Raw genomic sequence first — 27474 nt, forward strand, 5'->3', positions numbered from 1 at the left:
GTTATATTATTGTGTAACATTACCTCTGTGTGGAAATTCAACAAGATACATGGAGATACGCGATCTTTGACTTTCAGAGGTGGACATTCCAGGGTCAGAAAGTAAAAGTCCTGCCATATTTTTATCTCATCCACTGAAGCATTAATGAGATAATTAAGTGATTAATTGAGTGATGATTGAGCATTATTGAAGACACCTGATGATAACAAGCAGAATCGCCAAAGGAGAAAATCACAATTTTTAAGTTACCATCATCGAGGTCAGGGTTTGTTGTAGTTGAGCTCTTGACTATTTAATATTAGATTTTGTTTGGGCAGTTTTAACTGCATTAAAACCAATCAGACAAGCAAAGTTAAAAAATGATCAGGTGTTGTTGGTTATGTTTTCACATAATCATTATTTGATCTGAATCACTGAACTCATTTAGAGCTCAGTCTCTGAGTTAGATTTACGTTATTGATTACAGCAGCACTGTGATTCTAAAGAAGATCAGCTTATACAATACAGAATTTAAAAAAAAAAAAAAAAAAAAGTTATTTTAGGCACACACAGGCATCAAGAATCAGCATATGAATCTCAACAACGGTGACAAGCAACATATTCTGATCAACAGATCAACTCTGAACATTAGAAAACAAGCTACTAAAAAGTCACAGAAAAACAGCAAAATTTTAATAGTGAGAATAAATGAAATTACTAAGACAATTTAGCTCATAATTTATTCATACAGCAATGCATGATGGGAGGCATGGATGAATTTTGATTGGTGGCTCCCAGAATGCACTGCAACATGCTTTATGATGGCCACCACTGTTGAGATTCACAGGATGATTCTTGATGTTTGTGTGTTTAAATGAGCGCTTTTTAAAAAAAATCAGAACTCTTAAAAAAAAAAAAAAAATTGTATTGTAAAAGCTGATCTTGTGCTGTAGAATCACAGTTCTGCTGTAATCAATAATGTAAATCTAACTCAGAGATTGGGCTCTAAATGAGTTCAGTGATTCAGATCAAATAATGTTTATGTAAAAACATAACCAACAACACCTGATCATGTTTTAGCTTTGGTTGTCTGTTTGGTTTTAATGCAGTTAAAACTGCCCAAACAAAATCTAATATTAAACAGTCAAGGGTCAAGAGCTCAACTAAAACAAACCCTGACCTCGATGATGGTAACTTAAAAATTGTGATTTTCTCCTTTGGTGATTCTGCTTGTTATCATCAGGTGTCTTCAATAATGCTCAATCATCACTCAATTAATCACTTATTTATCTCATTAATGCTTCAGTGGGTGGAATAAAAATATGGCAGGACTTTTACTTTCTGACCCCTGGAATGTCCACCTCTGTTGACTTTTAATCTGTTGATTATGCGGTTCAGGCTCAGCGGAGATCCACGGATCTCTTTATCCACACAAAACACTCAAGCATGTAATATATCTCCTGATTTTGTTCTGACAGCTGGGTAATGGCTCAAAAACTGCCTTCTCTTTTTGCATGGAACAACACTGGACCTTAATGAAGATCTAAAGTTTGCTATTGTCAACCGAAGCATCAGTCCTCATCAGAGATAAATAAACATGGGAATATGATATGGACTCAGTGCATGCTTTAGTAACTTTATTTGGTAACATTATTCTCGCTAACTGTATTATTAGTAGCCAATGTAATTTAAATGCATAATTTTCAAAACTTTATTATACATGCTGTGCCATGTGTGTGACCTTTGGTCATTGTTATGGACAGAGAGGGGCCCGGCCATAAACTGGGCCCTGGAATGTGCTGTTCAGCACAGGGGTATAAATTCATTTATTGTATTTGACAGGTGTGATGATCAGTGGAGTTGAGTTTTTACCTCCATCATTAGTGCACGGGCTAAAATATGGATAGAGTTTCTCAGTGAAAGACTGACCAGTGTAAGAGTAGATATGAGAGCTGGACTCCACATCATAAAAGGAGACCAGACCCTCCTCATAATCCACAAACACACCGACCCGCTGCGGCTTCACTCTCACACACAGAGGGACAGGAGGACCAGCACAGGCTTTATATTCATTCCCATTCCTCATAATCACAGTCCAGTATCCATTACTGGGAGTCAGTGGGGTCTCCCCCTTCCTGTTAATGGATTCTCTGGCCACTCCTAAATCCCATTTAGTCTTTCCCTTCACCTGCACCTCAAAATAAAATCTCCTTGAGGAGAATCCCTCCTTTCCCAGGACAGATACATCAGTATCAAATCTCTTTGGTTTTTCTGGGAGTTTCTGTCTTTTGTCTCCATGTCTCACTTGTTTTCCATCATCAGACAGGATGAGTTTAGGATGAGCTGTATCAGGATCCAGAGTCACATCCACTGAGAAAACACAGAATATGAATCACATCTTAATACAGACATTCTCTGATGATGTTTTAATATTTAATCAGTGTTTAATCATCCTGTAGGTCAGTAATGAAGCTGTGAGTATATGAATGTAATCTAGTGTAGTTCAGACACACACTGTACCTTCATACTGCTGCATCCTCTTCAGCACTGTAGAGACTAATGACAATAAAACATCATCAGATCTTTGACATGTTTATATGTGGAATTATAGACAAGATTTAAGGTTATATTTAAAGAATCGTGTACAACATCATGTTTTATCTGATCAATGTGTGTTTTTTTAGCACTGTTAAGCTGTTGGAGCTTCAGGCCTGATATTTCACACACATCCCTCTTCTCATGAAGATCAAATCTGCCTCTTAAACACATGATGTTTATTCATTTGATTGTCTGCTTAGTTAATAGAATATTAATGTTTCTCTTTACAGTTTCCCCTCTATACATCCTTATATGTTTTCTGAAATTAGAGCTGAAAATGACCTTCTCTCTTCAAGAAGAACTGTGAGCTGATGATGATAATGTGACCATCGAGTTAGAGTCACAAAATATTAAATTATTTGTATATATTATATTTTTAATCTACATATGTATATTTCTATTGTTTATTCACTTTAAAGTATTATAATGAGTTTTCAGCTGTATTTTTTATAAATTTCTTATAAAAAATGTAATTTACATGCTTTAATGTCTAACTAATTTGTTTCAGTTGATTATCTATTTCATTAATAATTTTAAGATGGTTATGTCATGAAGTTTCATTTACCTAAGTTCAGCAACCCACTGAGCAAATTACGTCCAGAAGACATCTTTTTGAGGTCTTGTCTCAGGTTGAAAAGACGTCCACTGAGGGGCCAGAATGAAAGTTTTTATGACATCTTTTTTGGACGTCTTCTGGACATCCGATATAGACGAACACACAGAATCACCAAAGGAGAAAAATCACAATTTTTAAGCCACCATCGTGGAGATGAGTGTTTGCTTTAGTTGGGCTCTTGACCCTTGCCTTATTAATATTAGATTTTGTTTGGGCTGTTAACTCAGTCATAACAGCATAATCATTATTTGATCTGAATCACTGAACTCATTTAGAGCCCAATCTCTGAGTTAGATTTACATTATTGATTACAGCAGCACTGTGATTCTACAGCACAAGATCAGCTTTATCAATATAATATAAAGGATTTCACAAACAGTTGTTCTGAGCAAAAAAAAAATCTTTCTTTTAGGCACACACAGACATCAAGAATCAGCCTGTGAATCTCAACAACGGTGACAAGCAACATATTCTGATCAACAGATCAACTCTGAACATTAGAAAACAAGCTACTAAAAAGTCACATAAACAGAACAAAATAAAATATGAGAATAAAGGAAATTACTAAGACAATTAAGCTCATAATTTATTCATGCAGCAATGCATGATGGGAGCCATGGATGAATTTTGATTGGTGGCTCCCAGAATGCACTGCAACATGCTTTTTGATGGTCACCACTGTTGAGATTCACGGGCTGATTCTTGATGTCTGTGTGTGCCTAAAATAAAAGCTTTTTTTTGTTCAACACACCTTTTCTGAAATCATGTGAATCGTATTGATAAAGCTGATCTTGTGCTGTAGAATCACAGTGCTGCTGTAATCAATAATGTAAATCTTTGAGATTGGGCTTTAAATGAGTTCAGTGATTCAGGTCAAACAATGATCATTTCTCTTTGCTTGTCTGGCATGACTGAGTTAACAGCCCAAACAAACTCTAATATTAATAAGGCAAGGGACAAGAGCCCAACTAAAGCAAACACTCATCTCCACGATGGTGGCTTAAAAATTGTGATTTTTCTCCTTTGGTGATTCTGCGTGTTCGTCTATATCGGATGTCCAGAAGACGTCAAAAAAAGACGTCATAAAAACTTTCATTCTGGCCCCTCAGTGGACGTCTTTTCAACCTGAGACAAGACCTCAAAAAGACGTCTTCTGGACGTAATTTGCTCAGTGGGAAGTGGTGTGACAGAATTGGAGCATTTGTGTAACATTACATATTGTTATAGGTTTTCTTTCTTTATTTATTTATTTATTTATTTATTTACTTATTTATTGTGATTTGATTTAAGTATTTATATGTAATTTGATATTGTCGTACCAGTTAGTGTGAGTTTCTCCTGTAGAGTGTCCTGCAGTCGAGTCAGAGCTCTCCTCAGAGGCTCCAGAGTCTCATCAGTATTTATACTGATCTCAGACCAGTTCCTGATGTTTCTAAAGCTGCACAGGGACGAGTGAATCTACAGCAGGAGAGAGGAGAAATCCTTCAGCATGGGGAGTGTTATGGTGTCATATACTGCATTATCATTGATCAGAGAGATGTTGACTGACCTGTAGGAGGTGGAGGTGATCTTCAGTGTGTGAGAGCTGCTCCAGCTCAGTGTTTCTCATCTTTAGCTCAGTGATCTGCTCCAGCTCAGTGTTTCTCATCTTTAGCACAGTGATCTCCTGCTCCAGCTCTTCAATGAGCTCTTCTTCCTGTTTCTCTGCTGCTTTCTGCTGCTCCTCCATCATCTCCAGCAGTTCAGTCTGACATCTCTCAATGGAGCGGATGAGATCAGTGAAGAGCTCGATGTGGGTTGCTTTCTCCTTCTCTGTGTTTCTCTGCTCAACCAGGACAATCAACACATTATTAGTGGTGTTTGATAAGACAAGAATCAGTGTTACTATTGCTCTGCTTCAGTGTTTTTAGAGGATTTTCAAAATAACTTCATCCTGCACCGACTGCACTGAATGATTCCTCAAATCATGTGTCTTGTTGAGGAGAGGTGTTACGTGCTATTACTTTAAGTTATTAAAGTAAAAACTAATACAAAAGAATTGTTCCAACTTCCACACAAAATCACTGTTTGTATCAATCCGATTGTTACATCAATAGACCAGTAGGTGGCGACTAGTGCTGTCTTTGACAGGCAGAATCAAACACGGAAACACTATTGCTGCGTCCCAATTTGCATACTATCCATCCTAAATAGTATTCAAAAAAAGAATTAGTATGTCCCAAATCGTAGTATGTTGAAAGGAGTATTCCAAAGATACACGGATGGTCTACTTTTTCCGGTTAGAATTTGAAGTGCAGATCCGTGCACACTTCTAACGGCTAATATTGCCCATAACACATTGCGCTGTGGACGAGGATTTGATTAGAACTACAAATACGAATAAAAAGTGTAAAAAAAAAACTAAAACATGACAGATGTGCGAGACCGATGGTTAAGCAGAGCGGTTAAGATAAAGGGGATTGAATGATTAATAATCAGTATCTAACCTGATGAAAAGATTAAAAGTTATCCACATTATATTTCATCTGCAACAGCATTGTGAACTTTTATAACAATGCGTTTGGTCATTAACTTTTAAATGCATCATTATGCAAAGATGAGGAGAGTTCTCTGCATGAAAGACCCATGACTGGCAGATAAACGTGCGACATTTCTCTCTGAAACGGTAGGAAATTAAATGTAATTGAATGTGGGGGATTTTAACTGTGACAAGATGATTGACAGGGTACTTTAAACAGTTACAGGTTGTGTAACTAAGTGACAGAACGTCCGTTAAAGATGCAATTATGATGAGGTAGTATGTCCCAAAGCTTGCAACTCTTCTGCTACACACTCAAAAGTATACTTTTTCTTACCAAAAATAGTACATACTTTTAGGACGTAGTATAAGTAGGCGAATTGGGACGCAGCATATAGCTGTGTCCCAATTCAGGGGCCACGCACTTCGAGTTGCCAGGTCTGCGCAACAAAACCATCCCAAAAGTAGTGTAATCACAGCACAAGTGTAAAAGTATCCCAATCCCAGACTTGGCAACAATGAGCCGAGCATCGTTACAACATGGCTAGTGGCTGTGTGACAGACAGCTGACAGTTGACGTTTATGTGTGCATTTTAAAGTTTTATGACTTTCTATTGGGTTTTGACATGCTTCACTGTCGCTAGCCATGTAACGACGCTCTCATTGTTGCCAAGTCTGGGATTGGGATACTTTTACACTTGTGCTGTGATTACACTACTTTTGGGATGGTTTTGTTGCGCAGACCTGGCAACCCTCCACTCCAAAGCCCCACCCCTTTCATGCACTCCGAAGTGCGCGGCCCCTGAATTGGGACACAGCTATATGCTGCTCAGACATGTTCAATAATTGTTTCTGCTGCAGAAGTCCCCTGAACTAACTCATGTAATAATTATTTAAGAAAACTGAATTACATAATTGAACTCACTTTTCTGACTTCTGCTGAGTGTTTGACATCTTGAATCTTCTTGATTCTGTCCTGGATCATCTGCTGCACGTCTTTCTGTGTCTTCATCAGTTGAGTCTATAGACAGAGAACAACACAGACACATTCATCATGACAGAGATTTACTGTCTTCTGAGAAAACCTTTAATGTTTCCATAAACTTTTTTGTTTCACAAAAATAAAGAAATGTGATTCCTCATGATAAGTCCTTTAAAATCAGTTTTGTCAGTAACTTCTACCTTCTTCTCTTCACTCTCTTCTTCTATAGGAACAGTGTTGTGGTTCTTGTGGTCTGTTAAAGTGCAGATTGGACACACACATGTCTGATCATCTCTACAGAACAGCTCCAGAGGTCTCTCATGTTTCTGACATATATAGTTCTCCAGATTCCTCACAGGATTGATCAGTTTGTGTTTCTTTAAACCTGCCACTCTCAAATGAGGCTCCAGGTGAGTTTCACAGTAAGAGCTCTGACACACCAGACACGACTTCAGGGCTTTCTGCTTTCTTTCCTCACAGACGTCACACAGAACTTCAGGTTTTTTCAGAACTTCAGGTTTTTTCTCAGGACGTTTCTTTTTATAGTGATCTACAACTTCTCTGAGTGTGGTATTAATCTTGAGATCAGGTCTGATCTTGAATGTTTCTTTACAATATGGACAGTTGCAGGTCCGGCTGTTGTCCCAGTACTTATTCAGACAGGTCTTGCAGAAGTTGTGTCCACATGGAGTGGTGACTGGATCAGTGAACACGTCCAGACATATCGAGCACTGAAGCTCCTCAGTCAGTGGACCGCCGGAGGATGACATCGCTGCAAAGAGAAATTATGAGAATGAATGACCATCAGTATAGTCAACACAGTCACTATAGTCTACTACACTATAGTCTAAATTTTGGACATACTTCATTAAGTGATTTGATCGTTTCTGTACATTTCTTAACTATATATATCATATGAGAAGAGTGAAAATCATTCATCTGGTTACTGACTTACATGGAGGTTCTTCTCTACTCCATCTCCTGGTTTTTCTTTCTTTTGTTGATGTTGGTGAAGATTCTGCCATTGTTTTTCCCCTCTTCAAGCCTTGTCAAGAAAAAAGACACTGTATTACAATTATAAGCTACATAATCTGTCAAAACGACGGACGGGCTGCAGATTTTTACAGCTGTCGTGCCGAAAATTGATCGTCTGCCGAAAACTGATTGCCAGCATGTTTAAAGGGTATCGCCCCTGTTTCTACTGGTCTATAGCTGCTTTTATCATGATCAAACGGCCATAACCTGCAAATACATTTAACTCTGTGTCCGTGGTAATATGTCCGTGCTAATAGCAAAGAAACTTTTTCTGTAACGGATTAATCGAAATTATTAATTTAATTAATTTGCCGTTTATTGCTTAATCGAGCATGATTTTTACGTGATTAGCCTATAACAGAAGCCTATTTTACTTGCTTTGTGCCAAACAATCCAGTCCTTTTTACTAGGTGAAATACCTTTAAATGGCCAATACAACCCATAAAATGCAGTTGCCAAAAAGTGATTAGAGTCTCTATTTATTGAGTAAACTGTTCTTTCTGCCACAAAATGACTTGATTTCATTAATATCTGTTATATTTGACAAACTATAGCTCATTCAGACCTTTTTACCTGTTGTAATACCTTTAAATGGTAAATAAAACCCATAAATTGCAGTTTTACACTTGCCGAAAAGTGATTACATCCTCTTTTATTGAGTAAACTGCTCTTTCTGCCTCAAAATGACTTGATTTCATTCATGGCTGTTGTATTTGACAGATTATAGCTCATTCAGTCCTTTTTATCTGTTGAAATATCTTTAAATGGTCAATACAACCCATAATTTGCAGTTGCCGAAAAGTGATTACAGCCTCTATTTATTGAGTAAGCTATTCTTTCTGCCTCAAAATGACTTGATTTCATTCTGTTATATTTGACAAAGTATAGCTTTTCTTTCTGACACTCCACGACCGCGGTGCCAACTTTACTGGCCACATAACTACTATTAAGGGGAGACACTACTGGCAAAAACACTGTTTTTTCAGGCACCTGTCAATTTTGAGATTTTGCACTTTTTGGCTTTTCATAAAGTGTTTTTTTTTTTTTTTTTTTTTTTTATATCACTTTATCTATTTGTGCCTATAGATTTCAATTAGAGTAACAATTAGAGTTCAATTAGAGTGGTACAGTGCATCCTATCTGAACGCGACGACATGATTATTCTAATAGACAAAAGACTGATTTTGAGTGCAGTGCTCGTAAACGTTATCAAAGTAGCTTGTTATTAGCCCTATTAAATATTCTTTTGCATTTCTCCCTTGTGCTTGGGAGTTGTCATTTTCTCCGTGCTCATATATTAATATTCATTATTTTGTATAATGAGTGTTTTCTGTCTGTGCCTCATTGGATGTTCTCTCCCCTCTTCCCCCCCTCTACACTCCCACTTTTCCAGAGCTTTACACACCCATTTTAACAGAGTTTTAGCAGCTCAGAGGTGTGAACGACCAGGCTAAAACAGGGGGATTTCATGACCCTAAAGGCCGTTTTCTCAAAATGAGTTTTTTCTCCTACTCTGAGTCAGAATCTCCACTTCAGCAGAACTTAGCCTACATACACCAAACTTTACAGTTTTATTCCTATCTATATTCTGAAGGTTTTTACAGAGGGATTTGTTGATATATTTGCCGGATTTTATACAACATTTTATTCCTAAAAAAATGGTGAAAATTATTTTTTAACTGGCTGTTGATAGTATTTTCTGATTTATGGAGTGATAAAAAGAGAGAGCCAAAATTCCCCCTGTAAAAACCTTTTAATTTAATATGTCCAAAAAATTAAATGAGATTTTTGAACCTGACTTCATCCAATATTCATATTTTTGTTCTAGAAATGTATGCAAATTAGCGCATATTTAATTAGAAAACGCCTCATTTGCATATTTAAACATAACATTTTAGAAAACTTGTAATACAAAAACTGTTTGCAATTTTTAATGTAATCAACCAGCTGGGGAAGTACGGTGATATCCATTAGTTATTTTTTATTTTTTTACCCTATTCACCTTGTCTCGCCTTAATTTAAATGCATAATGTAAATTCACAAGTTCATGAAGTGAAAGAAAATAAAATGCCACCAAAAAAAAGATTGTAGACTGATTGATGGCGCAACCATAGCCTTGCTGTTTCACTGCCCCCAAGAGTCTAAATAGAAATATCTACAGACCTGTTATTTATACTGTGAAGAGGGTAGGGTAGGGGTGTGCGATATATTTAGTCTGCGATTTTATCATAATTGTCGTTTTAACGATGCACAATCGATCTGACATCCCTGTATGTGATGCTGTCTTGTAGATTAGTCGGTGTGCATTTAGAGTGCACGCTTTCACTGTGCGACTCCCTGAGCAATAAATGGCGGTGTTTCTTTATACTGAATGTATCAGCTTTTTGAACGAATAAGTTAAATCAATGAAAAGTAGAAAGTATAGGCTACAAGTGACGACGAGGGAGCTTCAGTTGAACAACAGTGAACTGCGGTCAGATGAGATGTTGTCAGATTATGTCAGTAAAATTAAGAAAAATGAACACGACTGTCCAATCAGCCGTTATGCTGTGCTCGCGGCGCGCACTCAAGAACTGCATGCGCAAATGCGGCGCGCGCTGCATATTAGACTACTTTATAGCTTAAATGAAGCGCAAAAGAAACTACGAGCATGCGCCGTCGTTCTGTTGTAAATGAAGTCATGGAATTACCAAATATGCAATTAAATCTACCTCAAATCTACCTCTAAGGTAAAGTTTGTCTCTCGGTATTCTATTCAAAACATCAATAACTACCAATTTTTCATTTTATTTATTTTTTTTTTTTTTGCCACCCCAAGATTTGCTGTAGCTTCGTCTGGCCACCGCTATTAAAATTTTCTGGGAGCGCCACTGCGACGGTCACAGCCCTAGTGTCCAGTTTTTCTGCAGCTCATTTCCTTTCTGTTATTTTCATCTTTATGTAATGTGACAAAATGACAGAAACTTCAAATTTTGCGTTACAACTAATCGAATGACATTTACAATACAATTCTGATGTCATTTCAGTGCGTTAAACAACTAAAGTGAGTATTTGACATGCTTAAATCTGATTCAGTTCAACTCATTCCAGTTCAACATAAACTCTACTAAACCAGATCACTTCCATTAGAAACATGTTCAGCTCAATCTCTCTTATATTTCTATCATTACCTGTGAGGATCAGATGTGTCCACAAAACTCTTTGAACGGCTCAAATCTGTTGTTTAAAGAGGTTGATCGTTTCAGGCGTCCATATTGTTTTTGGTCAAGTTAGTTTCACTTTCTCTGAATCTCTCTGAACTACAGTGATATCAGAGCCCCTCCTGTATTTACACATTTACATTTGTCTATTCAGTGCAAGGGCGTAGGTTTGGTCTCAGCTTTGGTGGGGACACCCATTACATAAACAGAATGTAGGAAACGAAAAATGTCTCAGATCCACCGTTTATGTTGACTGCAAGATTCTAAGTTAAGGTACAGGCTAATTGACATTCAGTTACTTGCTAACATAGCATTCTATCATCCTGGGTAACACATACTATCACCAGTTAATACTATTTTCCACAGTAGAATCTGCATTTGAAAGCCTGGTCAGTCACTACTGCTAGTTTATATGTGTGGCTAGCTAGTTATTTTGCCTACTTACACTCTGACTCTGCTTTATGAAAAAGCTTTTTATTTCCCCTTTCTTCTTCTTGGGTGGCATCTACAAAGTACAAAATGGGGCAAAAAAAACCGGAATATTAAAATGTTTTTACTCTGGCCTTTGTATGTGGCAGAGAGACAGCCCTGGTAACTTACCATCGGCGTCGTCAACATGCGCGCGCGCGCGCACACACACACACACACACACACACACACACACACACACACACACACACACACACTCACCACCCGCTTGCTGCTAGTGCAAGCACAAAAGTAGTCCCGGCCCGCGCGTGTAGCCTGTCAGTTACCCCGCCGCCAATCAAATTACGGCGTTTCTTGTACTGTCGTCGTCCTGGCCGTTAGAATCGGTCCAAATAGCAGTTCAAAGGAGCTTGCTAAATATTGGTGGGGACAAATTTGTCATCTCAAAATATTGATAGGGACTAGTACCTAGCGTCCCCCCCTAAACCTACGCCCATGATTCAGTGTGTTGAGTTCATGTGTGTCTGTTTGTATTGGGACTGATGTTTCTATCAGGTCATGAAGAGATTTCAACAGACTTACAAAAGCTTGATTGTTTGGCAACATTTGTTAAGAGTTTCCAGGATGAATTCTGCTCAACTTACACAATTTTCATAGCAATAAGAGTTCAAAAAAATGTCACTTATCCATTCATAGAAATTAATACTCTTTATTCAGATACTGAGTGCTGAAATTTTCTTGATGTAAAATTGCAGATGATTGATTTACATCCAATTTCATTTTGACAGGAGAAAACATAATAAAAGTTATGAAATATTGAAAATAAATCAATTACGGAGCATCATAAAATTATCATCATCCTTTAAGGAGCATCACACTGAACTAAGAAAAACAAAACAGACAAGAAAAAAACTGACAAATGAGACAAAACTGGAGCTTTCAGGAAAGTCACAGCTCTATTTACACAGAAAAAACAAGATACATTATACCCACTGTGAAAAATAGAGGATCATGTTTTTGGACTTCTTTGCATCTGGCACAGGATGCCTTGAATCTGTACAGGGCAAAATGAAATCAAGACTATCAAGGCAGAAACGTACTGCCCCGTGTCAGAAAGCTCTTTTTCAGAGGAACATCCAACAGGATAATGACCAAAACATACAGCTAAAAACACACAAGAATGGCTATGAACAAAACTCTGGACTATTCTGAAGTGGCCTGAACTGAATCCATCAAACATCTGTAAAGAGCTGAAACATTTAGAGAAAGATCCTTCAATCCTGAGACAGCTGGAGCAGTTTATTCAGGAAGAACGAGCCGAACTTCCTGTTGAAATGTGCAGAAGTCTCACTGAGAGCCACAGAAACTGCCTGTAAACAAAATATAAGGTTAAGGGTCCATCATTTATGACCATAACATTTTTTGTATATATAATTTGTTTTATTATTCAAAATATTCAGTTGAATCAAAAATATGGATTAAAAAACGATGGATGTCACTTTCAAGTTATTTAAGAGAAAATGGGTACATTTATTATCAGGTATAATTTTGTCCACCTCTTCATTTAATAACAATAATAAACATTTATTTGTACAGCACTTTTCATACATGGAATGAAACAAAGAGCTTCACAAGCATAAGAACAAATAATACAATTTCACACAATGTCAATATAAAAATACCCCAAAACAAGAATAAAAGACAAATAAATAAAAAAAATGTAAAATAAAGAAACTGGCAATGTAGTTTGACTTCATTATCAATATAAAATACGAGAAATAAAAACTATAAGAGAATCAGAAGGTAAAATAAAACATAAAACAGACTTACACACAACTTCACACCATATTGTTATATTGAAAAGCAACTTTAAAAAGATTTGTCTTAACTCACCTTTTAAAAATATGAATGCTGGAAGCCTCTTTTGCTTCATTTGGAAGTCATTCTTAATTTTTGGAGCATAGCGGCTAAAAGAAATACCACAAGATCATTTATGATTTACTGTATAATGTGTGAGATGAGCACTAGAGGATCTTAAACTATGATTTGGGACAGTACCATCTCCACAGTCAGTCTGAAAATATATAGAGGTGTCATGTTATGAAGTGTTTTATAAACCAATAAAAGAACCTTAAAGGTACAATTGGTAAGATATTCGCAGTATAATATCCAAAAACCACTAGGCTAGTGTTATATATTTTGTCCAGCTGATTACTAACAATATCTCTAATGTTTTCAACTACTTGTAAATCATGAGAAAATTCCCATTCTAAACAGTGACGCGGGGCAGTGCAGTCGCCTGTCAATGACGTCAGTTATCCTTTGTTACCGCCTTTACTGACGTAGAAACCACATGACAACAGTGTCGTGGACAAATGCGGAAGTAGTGTCTAGCGTCCAGCAAACCACTAGCTTGCTTCAAGCAGTTCCTTATTTACTTCTTGCACGTTTTATGGTGGATTGTTACTTATTTATGGAACATAATTACTGTTTACCATCTGCCGCTGGTTCTGTCGACAAGGACAGCTCCTGTAAACGTAAGCGTACGGGCCAACCAAACGACCCAAGAAGAGTTTGGGACAAGAGGAGAGAAAGAGCGAGGATCAATATCGGTGTTGCATTTTCTAGATGGAGAGAGCTTCGCGACAATCTTCACCTAGAAAGAGATGCCGATCTCGCTTGTGTTTTACTCGACAGGTGAGTTGTTTTGATTCGTATCTTTACAGAAAACGTATGCCATTATAACGATCAACGCGATTAGTATTATGGGGCATACACGCCAAACGCAGGGCATCGCGTCTCATACATAGTCTGATCGCGTCTTTGCATTGACTTTGTATGTAATCTACTCGCGCAAATCGTTGAACTCGCGTTTGCTATGTATGCCCAATTATTGTGTTTGAATGTACACGAGTGTATATATTTGTTGAACAAGTGGTAATCGTTTTCATATCATCTGACTAAACAATTAATTTGATCATTTACTGTCAAACTATATTTGCTGTATTGTATTGCAATATAGCATGACGCAATATGTAATGGTGGCATGTGAAAATTGTCTTTTTCAGACACTTATGAAATCCAGTATTGGATAGATTTTATTAGTTGCTGTAGCAGCTACAGTGTAGTTATCATAATTTTACATCATAACCTCACAATAAAAATTGTGCTGTCAATACATATGATACATATGGTAAAGCGGAAGCAGCGCCGGCGATTGTGGCATAATAAAAGTCCCGCTGCTCGTGAGGCGTGTGTTGCGCAATCGCTTCAGCTCCTCGTTCAGCTCCCACAACACTCGCTCCTGCTCTGCTTCATACTACAGTAACGTTAATAATCGCATCCATTAACATGTTTTCTTCCCAAGTCCTATTGCAGTGTCTGTTGAGGTGAAGACCACATGTCCCAAGATTCCACACTCAAACTTGCCATCATCAAGCTACGCCTTTGTTTTGAATAGGCCTCTAGTGACCTCTAGCGGACAAAATTATTACATACTGCACCTTTAAATATTTTCAGATGTTATTATATATTATAGCATTATTTTCACCTTGTATTTCAAACAGTGGTGTAAATTCATTGTGATGATCAATAGAGTTGAGTTTTCATCTCCATTGTTAAAGTCTGGGCTAACAAACACACAGTTTCCCAGTGAAAGAGTAGAGAAAGAGATTCTCCTCAGAGTCTCCAGACTCTCATCAGTCTTCACACTGATCTCAGACCAGTTCCTGGTGTTTCTAGAGCTGCACAGGGATGAGTAAATCTACAGCGGGAGAGAGGAGAAATCCTTCATCATGGGGAGTGTTATGGTGTCATATACTGCATTATCATTGATCAGAGAGATGTTGACTGACCTGTAGGAGGTGGAGGTGATCTTCAGTGTGTGAGAGCTGCTCCAGCTCAGTGTTTCTCATCTTTAGCTCAGTGATCTCCTGCTCCAGCTCTTCAATGAGCTCTTCCTCCTGTTTCTCTGCTGCTTTCTGCTGCTCCTCCATCATCTCCAGCAGTTCAGTCTGACATCTCTCAATGGAGCGGATGAGATCAGTGAAGAGCTCGACACGGGCTGCTTTCTCCTTCTCTGTGTTTCTCTGCTCAACCAGGACAATCAACTAATTATTAGTGCTGTTTTCTGCATGCTGCACAACACGTGTTACATACATGAATTGTATCTGAATGTAAAGCTCCAGTAAGCGACCAACCAGAACCACTTACTTTTCTGACTTCTGATGAGTGTTTGATGTCTTTAACTTCCTTGAATCTGTCCTGGATCATCTGCTGCGTGTCTTGGATCATCCACCGAGTCTATAAACAGAAAATTTGATCGATGGAATAACATAAGGGTGAGTAAATAATGGGAGAATTTTAATTCATAGGTGAAATATTTTAATTGTTAAGTATTTCAATACTAACCTCTTCTATAGAAGATTTCTTTCCTCACAGACGTCACACAGTTTTTTCTCAGGATTTTTCTTTTTATAGTGATCTACGAGCCCTTGCTAAAGCAGCTTTGTTCACTCTTTTACTCTATACTGTGATGAAATATACTTTTAAAACAAAATATCTATGAATACTTAATTTTACAAATAAAATATCTGTTTTTAAAATTTCATCTTAACATGTTATAACGCCACCACACTCTAGGTGAATTTTATGGTTGTGAACCTGAAATGTAAAATTCAGGCCAGTCACCTTTATTTATAAAGTGTTTTATACAATACAAATTGTTTTAAAGCAGCTTTACAGTGATAACAGAAAAAATATTTCAGTGATACAAACATCATTTCAGCTGTACAGCAGCTCTAAAAGAAAATATGGTGTCACTGTTCAGTTGAGGTCAGTTCATTGTTGATTCAGTTCTGTTTCAAAGATCATCAATTATTAAATTAGTTTATTTCATCTATAAAGCAGCTCTGCAGAAAACAGTGATGTCATCATCCAGATCAGTTCAGTGATCATACAACAGTGTCAGTGCAGTCAAATCAATAATATTGTTGATTATTAAAGGTCCCGTTCTTCGTGATCCCATGTTTCAAACTTTAGTTAGTGTGTAATGTTGTTGTTAGAGTATAAATAAAATCTGTAAAATTTTAAAGCTCAAAGTTCAATGCCAAGCGATATATTTTATTTAACAGAAGTCGCCTACATCGAACGGCCAGTTTGGACTACATCCCTCTACTTCCTTCTTTAATGACGTCACTAAAACAGTTTTTTGACTAACCTCCACCCACAGGAATACACAAGAGTTGCGTTTGTAGAGTGTGTTTGTCGCCATGTCGTCGAAGCGCTGTTATTTTCATCCCGCAGTCCAATCACCGGGTCTGATTCCGGCTCAAACTGATAGGGTAAAATTAAAGACATGTTTACAATAACACTGAGCGCGTGCATCTCCACGTTATGGTAAGAGGCGTGACTTTTCCGGGCACGGTGCGCTCAGAGCTGTCGAATCACAACACAGGAACCGCTGGCACAATCAGAACTCGTTACGTATTTCTGAAGGAGGGACTTCATAGAACAAGGAAGTCATCAGCCCGTTTTTATGACAGTGGAAACAGCGGTATACAGATAAGTAAATTATGTGAAAAATACTGTGTTTTTTTACACGCGAAACATGAACACATGTTATATTGCACACTATAAACACAATCAAAGCTTCAAAAAAACACGAAAAACGGGACCTTTAAGTGTTACACTCAATTAATTGTGAATCATACTCAAAAATATCTGTTACACATGGTGAGGTAATCATGCAGGGTTAATATTGGACACAATACAGAAACAACAATTAATCAATGCTGTAATTACTTTGATGTAAACCAGTCCTTTGAGAATATTTTTGATGTTTTTAAACATCATTGCATGAAGCATTATCTCATCAAGTATTTCAAATTAGAGGTGTAAATTCATTTACTGTAATTGACAGGTGTGATGATCAGTGGAGTTGAGTTTTTACCTGCATAGTTTAAGGATGGGCCAAAAAATGGATAGAGTTTCCCAGTGAAAGACTGACCAGTGAAAGAGTAGATATGAGAGCTGGACTCCACATCATAAAAGGAGACCAGACCCTCCTCATAATCCACAAACACACCGACCCGCTGCGGCTTCACGCTCAGAGGCAGAGGGACAGGAGGACCAACACAGGCCCAATAATCATTCCAATTCTTCAGCCGCACAGTCCAGCATCCATTACTGGGACTTGCTGTGATCCATCCCTTCCTGTTACTGGATTCTCTGACCACTCCTAAACTCCATTCAGTCTTTCCCTTCACCTGCACCTCAAAATAAAATCTCCCTGAGGAGAATCCCTCCTTTCCCAAGACATATGCATCAGTATCAAATCTCTCTGGTTTGTCTGGGAGTTTCTGACTAATGTCTCCATGTCTCACTTGTTTTCCATCATCAGACAGGATGAGTTTAGGATGAGCTGTATCAGGATCCAGAGTCACATCCACTGAGAAAACAGAGAATATTAATCACAACATAATACAGATATTTTGTGATGATGTTTTAATATTTAATCAGTGTTTAATCATCCTGTAGGTCAGTAATGAAGCTGTGAGTATATGAATGTAATCTAGTGTAGTTCAGACACACACTGTACCTTCATACTGCTGCATCCTCTTCAGCTCTGTAGAGACTAATGACAATAAAACATTATCAGATCTTTGACATGTTTATGTATGGAATTATAGACAAGATTTAAGGTTATATTTAAAGAATTGTGTTCAGCATAATGTTTTATCTGATCAATGTGTGTTTTTTAGCACTGTTAAGCTGTTGGAGCTTCAGGCCTGATATTTCACACACATCCCTCTTCTCATGAAGATCAAATCTGCCTCTTAAACCCTTGATGTCTATTCATCTGATTGTTTGCTTTAGTAGTTTTGCTAAAACACTTAAAATATTAATGTTTCTCTTTACAGTTTCTTTACATATGATTTTATTCAAAGAGCAATGAGATTGCATGTTTTAATATTTATGTGTGCCTTAGCTGCCATGCCAAATGACTTAGCTCTACAAAATCACACTGTGTTCCTTCATTAACAATAGATATGCGTTGCAAGCTGATTGAAATGAGAAACTCAACAATCACCTGAGCAAGTATCATAGTAAATCACTCCACAAGACTGTTAAACATTATAAACGTTAAAAGTTATGATTGCTCATTTAGGAATTAATATAAGCAAATCACATATGCACAGACATATGGAGTTGTGGGATTACAAATGTAATAATCTGTTTAAGATCTGTTGATCCTACATACTGACATCACCTCACATGAATTACTAAGGTGAGGTATATTGTGTTTTCCATTTTGAGGTAAAGATAATGACATTCTAAAGGAGATCAAGGCAGGCAGCCCAGATGTCTGAGACATTAACCTTTTGTCTTCCTGACCATTTGGCATGACAAGCTCAAGATACAGCGGTGCTTTTGTCTCTATGATAATGTAAAGGTATGGGTGATACTGTCAGACTGATTGGATTAGCACCTATGCATTTGAATGACACATTTATGCTGATTAGATCATGGCTGGGAAATGTAGGGAATGATCTGATTCCTGTACTGCATTTGCACTGCCATTAGTTTGTGCTGTTGGAATAAAACAAACCAATGACAGTGCGGTGGAGCTGCACGAGCCTATCACGAAGAAGCCCGCCAGAGCTCACCAGAATGGGCAGGGCATCTGGCTATATAAGCGGGCACTTTGCATAGATCTCTGATTTATTTTCCTTCAGCAATGATGATCTTCTTCTCTTCACTGCACTATACGAGACTTGAAGCCTTCTCAAAGTTGACACGCCTCGCAGCGGATCAAGCACACTCAGTGCTCTGCTGATCTCAGCTCTGCAAGCAGCCTGATCAGAGCGCCGCTCATGAGCCGCCTTCAGCATCTGAGAGAACCTGTTTCAGCTTATCCCGACGCCTTCCGTTTGTTGTAAAATGATGAACCTCTAAGCACGTAGCTTCCCTGCAAGCCACAAGCATTGAGGACGAGCACTCTCATTATGAAAGCGAGCTCAATGCCGACAGTGCTCAGCAGAATATGACGCTCTCCCCTGACTCAGGTGAGACTCATGGAATATATTCACTCTGAAAGAGCATATTTCTCCAGCACTTGTTGTAAAATGCTGAACCTCTGAGCGTGTTGCAGTCTTTGAATGCAGAGGGGCGAGACTTGCTCTCTCAAGGACTGGAAAAATGCTGAATTTCGAAGCGCATCACTTGACGGCCCCACCCCCCGCAAGCCGTCTCCATTCAAAATTGACGCTCTCACTATGAGAGTGCGAGTCTTGTCTTGCTGCATTCACAGACCGCTTTCTCTGAAAACGGCTCTTTCCCTTGTTCTCCACTGTTCTTTTTATCTCTATCATGAGACAAAGGAGCAATGCAATCACAAGACTGATTGAATGGGACTAGGAGAGCTCACACCAATCTATTCCAGCATGTCTCATCAACCCTGCAGCAAGGGGATTCCCCAGCTTTATGCACACTGCAAGAGTGAGCATAGCACTGACAGCATTCAGCTGAATGCAGTGCTAACACCTCTTTAATGTATGACGTTCTCCTTTATGACTATCAGTGGAGACTCATATAACTATTCTCTCTAAAATAGCATTCTTCATGAATATTTATGTCACCTAACACCCCATTCAGTTCCAGGTGCTGCAGACAATGTGTTTGTAAGCACTGGGCTCACTCAAATTCCCACACCCATGCAACTACCGCTGTAATTGCGAACAAAATAAAACAAACATATTACAAGCGGGTCCCCCCAGGTCCCCTCGCAGCGATCCACCATTCAAATCCTTGCCATATGGGCAGAGGCCTCGGAGGCCATCCCCAGAGTGTCAAAATTGGTTTTAGGGACAATAAAGCGAGGTTATGTACTTCAATTCGCTCAAAAACCTCTGTCCTTTAGTAGCATTGTTCCCAACAATTTACAGGCTGAAGGATCCATATAAAAAAATTTGGCCAGCTCAGAGTGAGTCAGGCTTCTACAGCCGTTACTTCCTCTTCCCAGAGAAGGATGGTGGTATCAGGCCCAACCTCGACCTCAGGCTTCTGAATCACACCCTGAAGTGTTTGCTCAGAATGACCACTTTGAAGCAGATCCTCTTGCAGATATGCCCCTGGGACTAGTTATTTTCTCTGGATCTGAAAGACACTTACTTTCATATCCAGATAGCCCCCCATCATAGGCACTTCTTGAGATTCGCCTTCAAGGTAGTGGCATATCAATATACAGTCCTCCCATTTGGACTGTCCCTAGCTCCTCGTACATTCACGAAGTGTATGGACGCGGCTCACTCCCCTCTGAGGCAGATAGGAAACCGCATTCTAAACTACCTCGATGACTGGCTTGTCTTAGCCCAGTCGGAGGCCAAGCTAGTGTCTCACAGATCCTTTCTGCTCAGCCACCTAGAGTGCTTGGGGCTCAGGGTCAACTTTGCCAAAAGCTCAATGTCTCCCAACCAACGGATTTTGTTCCTGGGAGCAGTTTTTGACAAAAATGAGGGGTGTAGTCTCGCCAGAGCACATTCTGGCCATACTTTGGTGTTTTGGTCATACATGGAAAGCAGGCTGCACATCACTGCCTGGAAAAGCTGGCAGTCTGTCGAGCCTTTCAGACTTTCCTGCCATGCCTGGAGGGACAAAATGTCCTAGTCCGCTCGGACAGCATGACGGTAGTGTCATACATAAATTGCCAGGACAGGCTCTTCTCCATGTGCCTCATCACTTTGGTGGAGAGTCTCTTAGAATGGGCACAGTGCAACCTGTGTTCACTGAGGGCTGCACATGTGCTAGGCAAATTGATTCAGAGAGCAGACATGCTGTCCTGGAGAAATGTCTCCTCAGAAGAATGGATGCTCCATCCCCAAAACGGTTCAGAAAATGTGGGAGATCTTCAGGAGAGCAGAGGCCGAACTCTTGACCTCAGAACACAACTTTCATTGCCCAATTTATATTTCAAAGAACAGGGATGTGCTAGCCCACAATTGGCCCAGCCTTCTCCTTTACGCATTTCCCCCGATTGCCATGGTCCCTCAGTTTATCAAGCGAATCAGGGAACACAAACACAAGGTTCTCCTAGTGGCCCCCCTCTGGAGAAACCAACATTGGCTCTCAGAGCTATCTCAGCTGCTCACAGCAGCACCATGGCCCATTCCCCTGAGACGGGACCTCTTCTCTCAGGTGAACAGGACAATCTGGCACCCCCAGCCCGAGCTGTGGGCTCTGCACCTATGGCCTCTTGATGGGAGCCTGTAGATAAATACTACTTCAAAGGTTAGAGCCCCGACTACAAGATGCCTTTACATGCCCTTAAATGGGTGGTCTTCTCTGCCTAGTGCATAGCCCGCGGCAAAGACCCATCTGCATGTGACATATCTTTGATACTGTCCTTTCTTCAAGAGTTGATGGATGAGGGTCGTACCTCCTCCACTCATAAAGTCTATGTGGCAGCTTTAGCTTCTTTCTGAAAGTTTTCAGAAATGCTTTCTGAACGTGTGCTGCAGACTGCTAACAGCAAACACGAGCAGTATTTTAATGTTGAGCCTCTGATGCAACAGCAACCAATCAGCTGCGCTATGTAGATAACAATGTGATCGATCAGCCTGCTCCATCTAGAGTTTCATGACAGAACTTGGTATTCTTTCTTCATTAGTGATTCTTTTTACTATATAAAAAGATGATAAATATATGCATCATATATCTATCTGTACAGTGTATTTGATATTGTCGTACCAGTTTGCGTGAGTTTCCCCTGTAGAGTGTCCTGCAGTTGAATCAGAGCTCTCCTCAGAGTCCCCAGACTCTCATCAGTCTTCACACTGATCTCAGACCAGTTCCTGGTGTTTCTAGAGCTGCACAGGGATGAGTAAATCTACAGCGGGAGAGAGGAGAAATCATTCAGCATGGGGAGTGTTATGGTGTCATATACTGCATTATCATTGATCAGAGAGATGTTGACTGACCTGTAGGAGGTGGAGGTGATCTTCAGTGTGTGAGAGTTGCTCCAGCTCAGTGTTTCTCATCTTTAGCTCAGTGATCTCCTGCTCCAGCTCTTCAATGAGCTCTTCCTCCTGTTTCTCTGCTGCTTTCTGCTGCTCCTCCATCATCTCCAGCAGTTCAGTCTGACATCTCTCAATGGAGCGGATGAGATCAGTGAAGAGCTCAACATGGGCTGTTTTCTCCTTCTCTGTGTTATTCTGCTCAACCAGGACAATCAACAAATTATTAGATAGTAAATATAGATAATCAGATCCAAGCACCAATGACACATGTAGAAGATACAGTAATACATATATAGGGAAGCAGTCACACTTTAGTTTAGGGTCCAGTTCTCACTATTAACTAACTAACTATAACTTTTGCCTCAATAAACTTCTAATTACTGCTTGGGTAAGATTATGGGATGTAGAATATGGTCATGTAGAATAAGGCATTAATATGTGCTTTATAAGTACTAATAATCAGCCAATATCCTAGTAATATGCATGCTATAAAAAAAGATGACAGTGAGAATTGGACCCTAAACTAGTGTTAGTAGTGAAAATAGCAAAAACGTACATTTATTTATTATAGCACAACTTTATATCCATCATCTTTGTGAGAATCATCCACAAGATTTGGTACACAGCCTCAATGTTTCAATTTTGTTTTTGTCAGCCATTCTGATTTGACGGTATCGGAAATTTGATTGGCTGTTGGCAGTCATGTTTGTTGAATAATATTTGAGTAATATTTGAAGAATATGTTAGCATTTGATCCACTGTGTGTCTACAATGTGTGTAAACAAGCAGCCTATAATGTTAAAAATCCACCCACTCTTTTTTTTAATAATTCCCATAAATCATATAAAGTCTTTCTAACTGAGCGGTTCCAGATAGTAAGAGTAGAGGGAAGCCACACCCATGACTGGTCATGATCTACCCTATTAGCATAGATCCCACCCTGAGTGAGCCGCAGCAGTTCCCCATTTCTGTTTCTTTGCTGTAGCAGCTGTGCGAAAGAAAAAAAATTAATAATATTAAAAAAAAAAAAAAAAAAAAATTACAAATGTTTTGTTATTGGATGTACCACAGAAACAGAGTCTCCATAGACCATCGGTATCTGAGCCACTGATGGTTGAATTCACGAGCATAGATTTGGTTTCAGCTTTGGGGGGGTTGAACGTTGGTATGGTTGTATTGTATTGGGGGGGTTGTAACTGATAGATATGAATGTTGGGGGGTTTTACACCAGCTAGAGGGCACATGACTTTAAAAGGTAATTATAAGTTGTAATAAGGTGCTTGTAAAAACGACCTATAGGGTCATTTTTTGGAGGAGGACTATTAAAAAAGGGGCATTAAAGTTCCCCTTTATTTAAAAGAGTTTTTCAGTTGTAGCACCCCCATGGCAACTTGGCATTTAGAGAAAAAAAGAATTTCAACAAACTCTTATAGCTCTGAATTTCTGTACTCTGTACTTTTAAAGCAATGTACTAATTATAGTGCCACCTAGTGTCCAATGGACGTGTGTGGTGGTGCATGACCACTAATGAATTATGTGTCCAGTAAAAAAACTGAACGATCTAACATCATCCATAACTCAACCACCCTCAACCACTCACTTTTCTGACTGCTGCTGAGTGTTTGACTTCATGAATTTTCTCGATTCTGTCCTGGATCATCTGCTGCGTGTCTTGAATCATCAACTGAGTCTATAAACAGAGAACAACACAGACACATTTATCATAACAGTGATTTCCTGTCTTCTACATATTCTTGAATGTAAATGGGCAATCACATGTGAAACGAGTAACAGCACTTTGTTGCACTGAGAAACATGCTGCAGTTTTGTGGTCTGGTCTAGTATTGAAGGCCCAAACATAACACCTTCTTTCAAAGCTGCATCACTGTACCAGATTCATAAAACCATCAGCACTGAAACGTGATGCTCAGACTGTTTAAATCACACTGACTGAACTGATCAGGGATCAAACTTTAGTCGCTTGTTTATAACCTGTTACACACGGCCAAGTTTTGACAGACTTTACTACATTTACAGTGAATGGGCCTTAAAAGTACACCAAGATCATTTATCTCAAAAGGACAACATTCGATTGATGGAATATTTTTAGTATTTAATGCACACCTCTTCTAAAGAAACAGTGTTGTGGTTTTGTGATCTCCGTCAGTGCAGGACACACACACGATTGTCTGATCATCTCTACAGAACAGCTCCAGAGGTCTCTCATGTTTCTGACATATATAGTCCTCCAGATTCCTCACAGGATTGATCAGTTTGTGTTTCTTTAAACCTGCCACTCTCAAATGAGGCTCCAGGTGAGTTTCACAGTAAGAGCTCTGACACACCAGACACGACTTCAGGGCTTTCAGCTTTCTTTCCTCACAGATTTCACACAGAACTTCAGGTTTTTTCTTAGGACTTTTCTTTTTATAGTGATCTACGAGCTCTCTGAGTGTGGTATTAATCTTGAGATCAGGTCTGATCTTGAATGTTTCTTTACAATATGGACAGTTGCAGGTCCGGCTGTTGTCCCAGCACTTATTCAGACAGGTCTTGCAGAAGTTGTGTCCACATGGAGTGCTGACTGGATCAGTGAACACGTCCAGACATATAGAGCACTGAAGCTCCTCAGTCAGTGGACCGCTGGAGGATGACATCGCTGGAAAGAGAAATAATGAAGATAAAACATATACACTAGTCTAAAGTCAAAATCTTGTTGAGAGAATGTACAGAGCTTAAATCTAGAAAACAGGTGGCTACTTTCAAGAAGAAAAAATGTAAGAGATTTGACTGGGTTATTGACTCACATGGAGGAACATCCACACTCCCTGTCCTTTCTCGTATTTTCGGTGATGTTGAGGAAGATTCTGCCATTGCTCTTCCTCTCTTGATGCCTTTTTAAGGAAAAACAAAACACAATCTCAACTAGAAACTGCTTTTGAAAGGAAATTTAAGTACAGATAACCTTTCCCCTCAAACTTAACAGATATATTGTATGTCTTGGTGTAGTTTTAATCTCCTTAAAGGGATAGTTCATCCAAAAATGAAAATTCTGTCTTCATTTACTCACCCTCAAGTAGTTCCAAACCTGTATAAATTTCTTTGTTCTGCATAAATTTCTTTGTTCTCCATTGACTACCATAGTATTTATTTTTCCTACTATGGTAGTATATGGGGAATGAGATCTTTTTGGTTACTGACATTCTTCCAAATATTTTCTTTTGTGTTCAGCAGAACAAAGAAATTTATACAGGTTTGGAACAACTTGAAGGTGAGTAAATGAAGACAGAATTTTCATTTTTGGGTAAACTATCCGTTTAATATAAATTAGATTGTCAGCTGTAGCAGGTTTGTGTTCAGTCTGTCTGCTGGTCATTTACTTCCTGATTCTTTAGTCTTTATGTCATGTGGCAAAATAATAGAAACACAAAACTTTGCTTTATAATCAATCAAATTGCATATTTTTAATAAAATTCTGATACCATTTCACTGCATAAACAGCTAAAGTAGTTGAGTATTTGAATTGCTTAAACCTGATTCAGTTCAACTCATTCCAGTTCAACATAAACTCTACTAAACCAGATCACTTCCATTAGAAACCTGTTCAGCTCAATCTCTCTTATATTTCTATCATTACCTGTGAGGATCAGATGTGTCCACAAGACTCTTTGAACGGCTCAATAAATATTCTGTTGTTTAAAGTTGATCGTTTCAGGCGTCCATATTATTGTTGATCAATTTAGTTTAACTTTCTCTGAATGTCTCTGAACTACAGTGATGTCAGAGCTCCTCCTGTATTTACACATTTACATTTGTCCCTGTATTCAGCGTGTTGGGTTAATGTGTGTCTGTTTGTTTTGGGACTGATGTTTCTATCAGGTCATGAAGGAAGAGATTTCAGCAGAATTACAAAAGCTTGATTGTGAAAATGATTAATGTATTTATTAATGCACACAACCCTGGCTCAGATCTGTACTTCATATTGCATTGTATGCTAAGTGACGAACATGATGCAGGGCAATGACTGACTTCATGATGAAGTCTATTATAGCCTATGCCCCTAAAATTCAAGATATTAAATGCCCTGTATGGGTTTTTGCCTTATATTTATACAATATGATATAGTTTAGCACTATCTTACGAGCAAGTGTGCCATGTTTTCCTGAATATCTGCACAATTGCAAATGTGATATTACATACAGTTCAATAATCTTGAAGTTAATTTTGTGTTACATTTTAGACACAATATTGTCATTATAGTCTTTGCTCATGAATTTAACGCATTAAAGGTGGTACAGAGGATGTTTTTGTCGACTGAGTTTTTGAAATGAGCGTTTGAAATGATGCACATTTTACGACTAGCTAAAACATTCTGACTATGCTCAACATACAGCGATAGTTTCCTGCTCCTGAAGCAGATTTATATACTTAAGTTTCACATGGAATTTGAACACCGACTGTAATCGCAGACTGAAAGCAACTGACTGGACGCGTTTGAGCGCGATCAGTCATAAGTATCAATTCACATTCATAATCGGCCTTACAATCGTTAAGCCGCGCACACACTTAGTGGATTCATTATGTCGGACTCACCTCATAATCTGCAGTTGTTACTCCTGTCTCCTGACAAAAACATTGCATGCGGCGCATGTAGTGTTGAAAGTTACTAGAGCGCGCAGCCGCGCGTCTCTCACAAGGAACGTCATGGCAGTGATTGACGAGCCAGAGGGCCAATCCGCGCACGTCTCTCACAATGGCAGTGATTGACAAGCCAGAGGGCCAATCGTTTACGCGATGATCGCGTAAACGATTGGCTGATGTTTTTAAGGCCCTACCTCGTGCACAGATGATGTATATTAATAATATTCCTTTCAGTGCACCTAATAAATAGTCTTTTATCACTTAGTAAAGACAGTTTCAAGTAATATTGCAAAAATGTATAAAACAAAACATCCTCTTTACCACCTTTAAGTGAGCCAATGATGAATAAGCTGTTTGAATGAATCGTTGAAAGAATGAACGATGACTCGCGCTTTGAAACAGTGATTTTCCGCCACCTACTGGTAGTTTTAATTTCCTATTTAAAGTATAATTTCATTTTT

The 27474-nt window shown here is 38.8% G+C and overlaps 3 protein-coding genes across 6 annotated transcripts in view; 1 reads left to right on the top strand and 2 right to left on the bottom strand.

The window, feature by feature from the left end:
* The window catches only part of LOC125276113 (E3 ubiquitin-protein ligase TRIM39-like), a 302026-nt gene that overhangs the window by 112246 nt on the left and 162306 nt on the right, over positions 1-27474 (top strand). The window lies entirely within an intron of this gene.
* LOC125276107 (E3 ubiquitin-protein ligase TRIM39-like) lies at positions 1602-11438 on the bottom strand. 4 transcript variants are annotated; one of them, XM_048203571.1, is made up of 9 exons: positions 10899-11330; positions 7649-7738; positions 6894-7465; positions 6637-6732; positions 4857-5015; positions 4743-4817; positions 4513-4651; positions 2500-2535; positions 1602-2349 (listed from the first exon to the last, which is right to left on the bottom strand). In XM_048203571.1, the coding sequence occupies exons 2-9, from the start codon at positions 7716-7718 to the stop codon at positions 1802-1804; spliced, it is 1695 nt and encodes a 564-aa protein (XP_048059528.1). In that variant the 5' UTR covers positions 7719-7738; positions 10899-11330; the 3' UTR covers positions 1602-1801. The 4 variants fall into 4 exon arrangements, with proteins under 4 accessions (XP_048059528.1, XP_048059525.1, XP_048059526.1 ...); XM_048203568.1 differs by lacking the exon at positions 10899-11330 and adding an exon at positions 11374-11438 and having other exon boundaries at positions 4743-5015; XM_048203569.1 differs by having other exon boundaries at positions 2500-2526; positions 4743-5015.
* Positions 16929-26216, bottom strand: LOC125276265 (E3 ubiquitin-protein ligase TRIM39-like). The gene is made up of 8 exons (XM_048203768.1): positions 26010-26216; positions 25180-25266; positions 24556-25031; positions 23973-24062; positions 22334-22567; positions 22104-22242; positions 17956-17991; positions 16929-17805 (listed from the first exon to the last, which is right to left on the bottom strand). Exons 2-8 carry the CDS (start codon positions 25244-25246, stop codon positions 17258-17260), a joined length of 1590 nt encoding a protein of 529 aa, XP_048059725.1. The 5' UTR covers positions 25247-25266; positions 26010-26216; the 3' UTR covers positions 16929-17257.

Source organism: Megalobrama amblycephala, linkage group LG9 (genome assembly GCF_018812025.1).
Source record: "Megalobrama amblycephala isolate DHTTF-2021 linkage group LG9, ASM1881202v1, whole genome shotgun sequence".
Lineage (NCBI taxonomy): Eukaryota > Metazoa > Chordata > Actinopteri > Cypriniformes > Xenocyprididae > Megalobrama > Megalobrama amblycephala.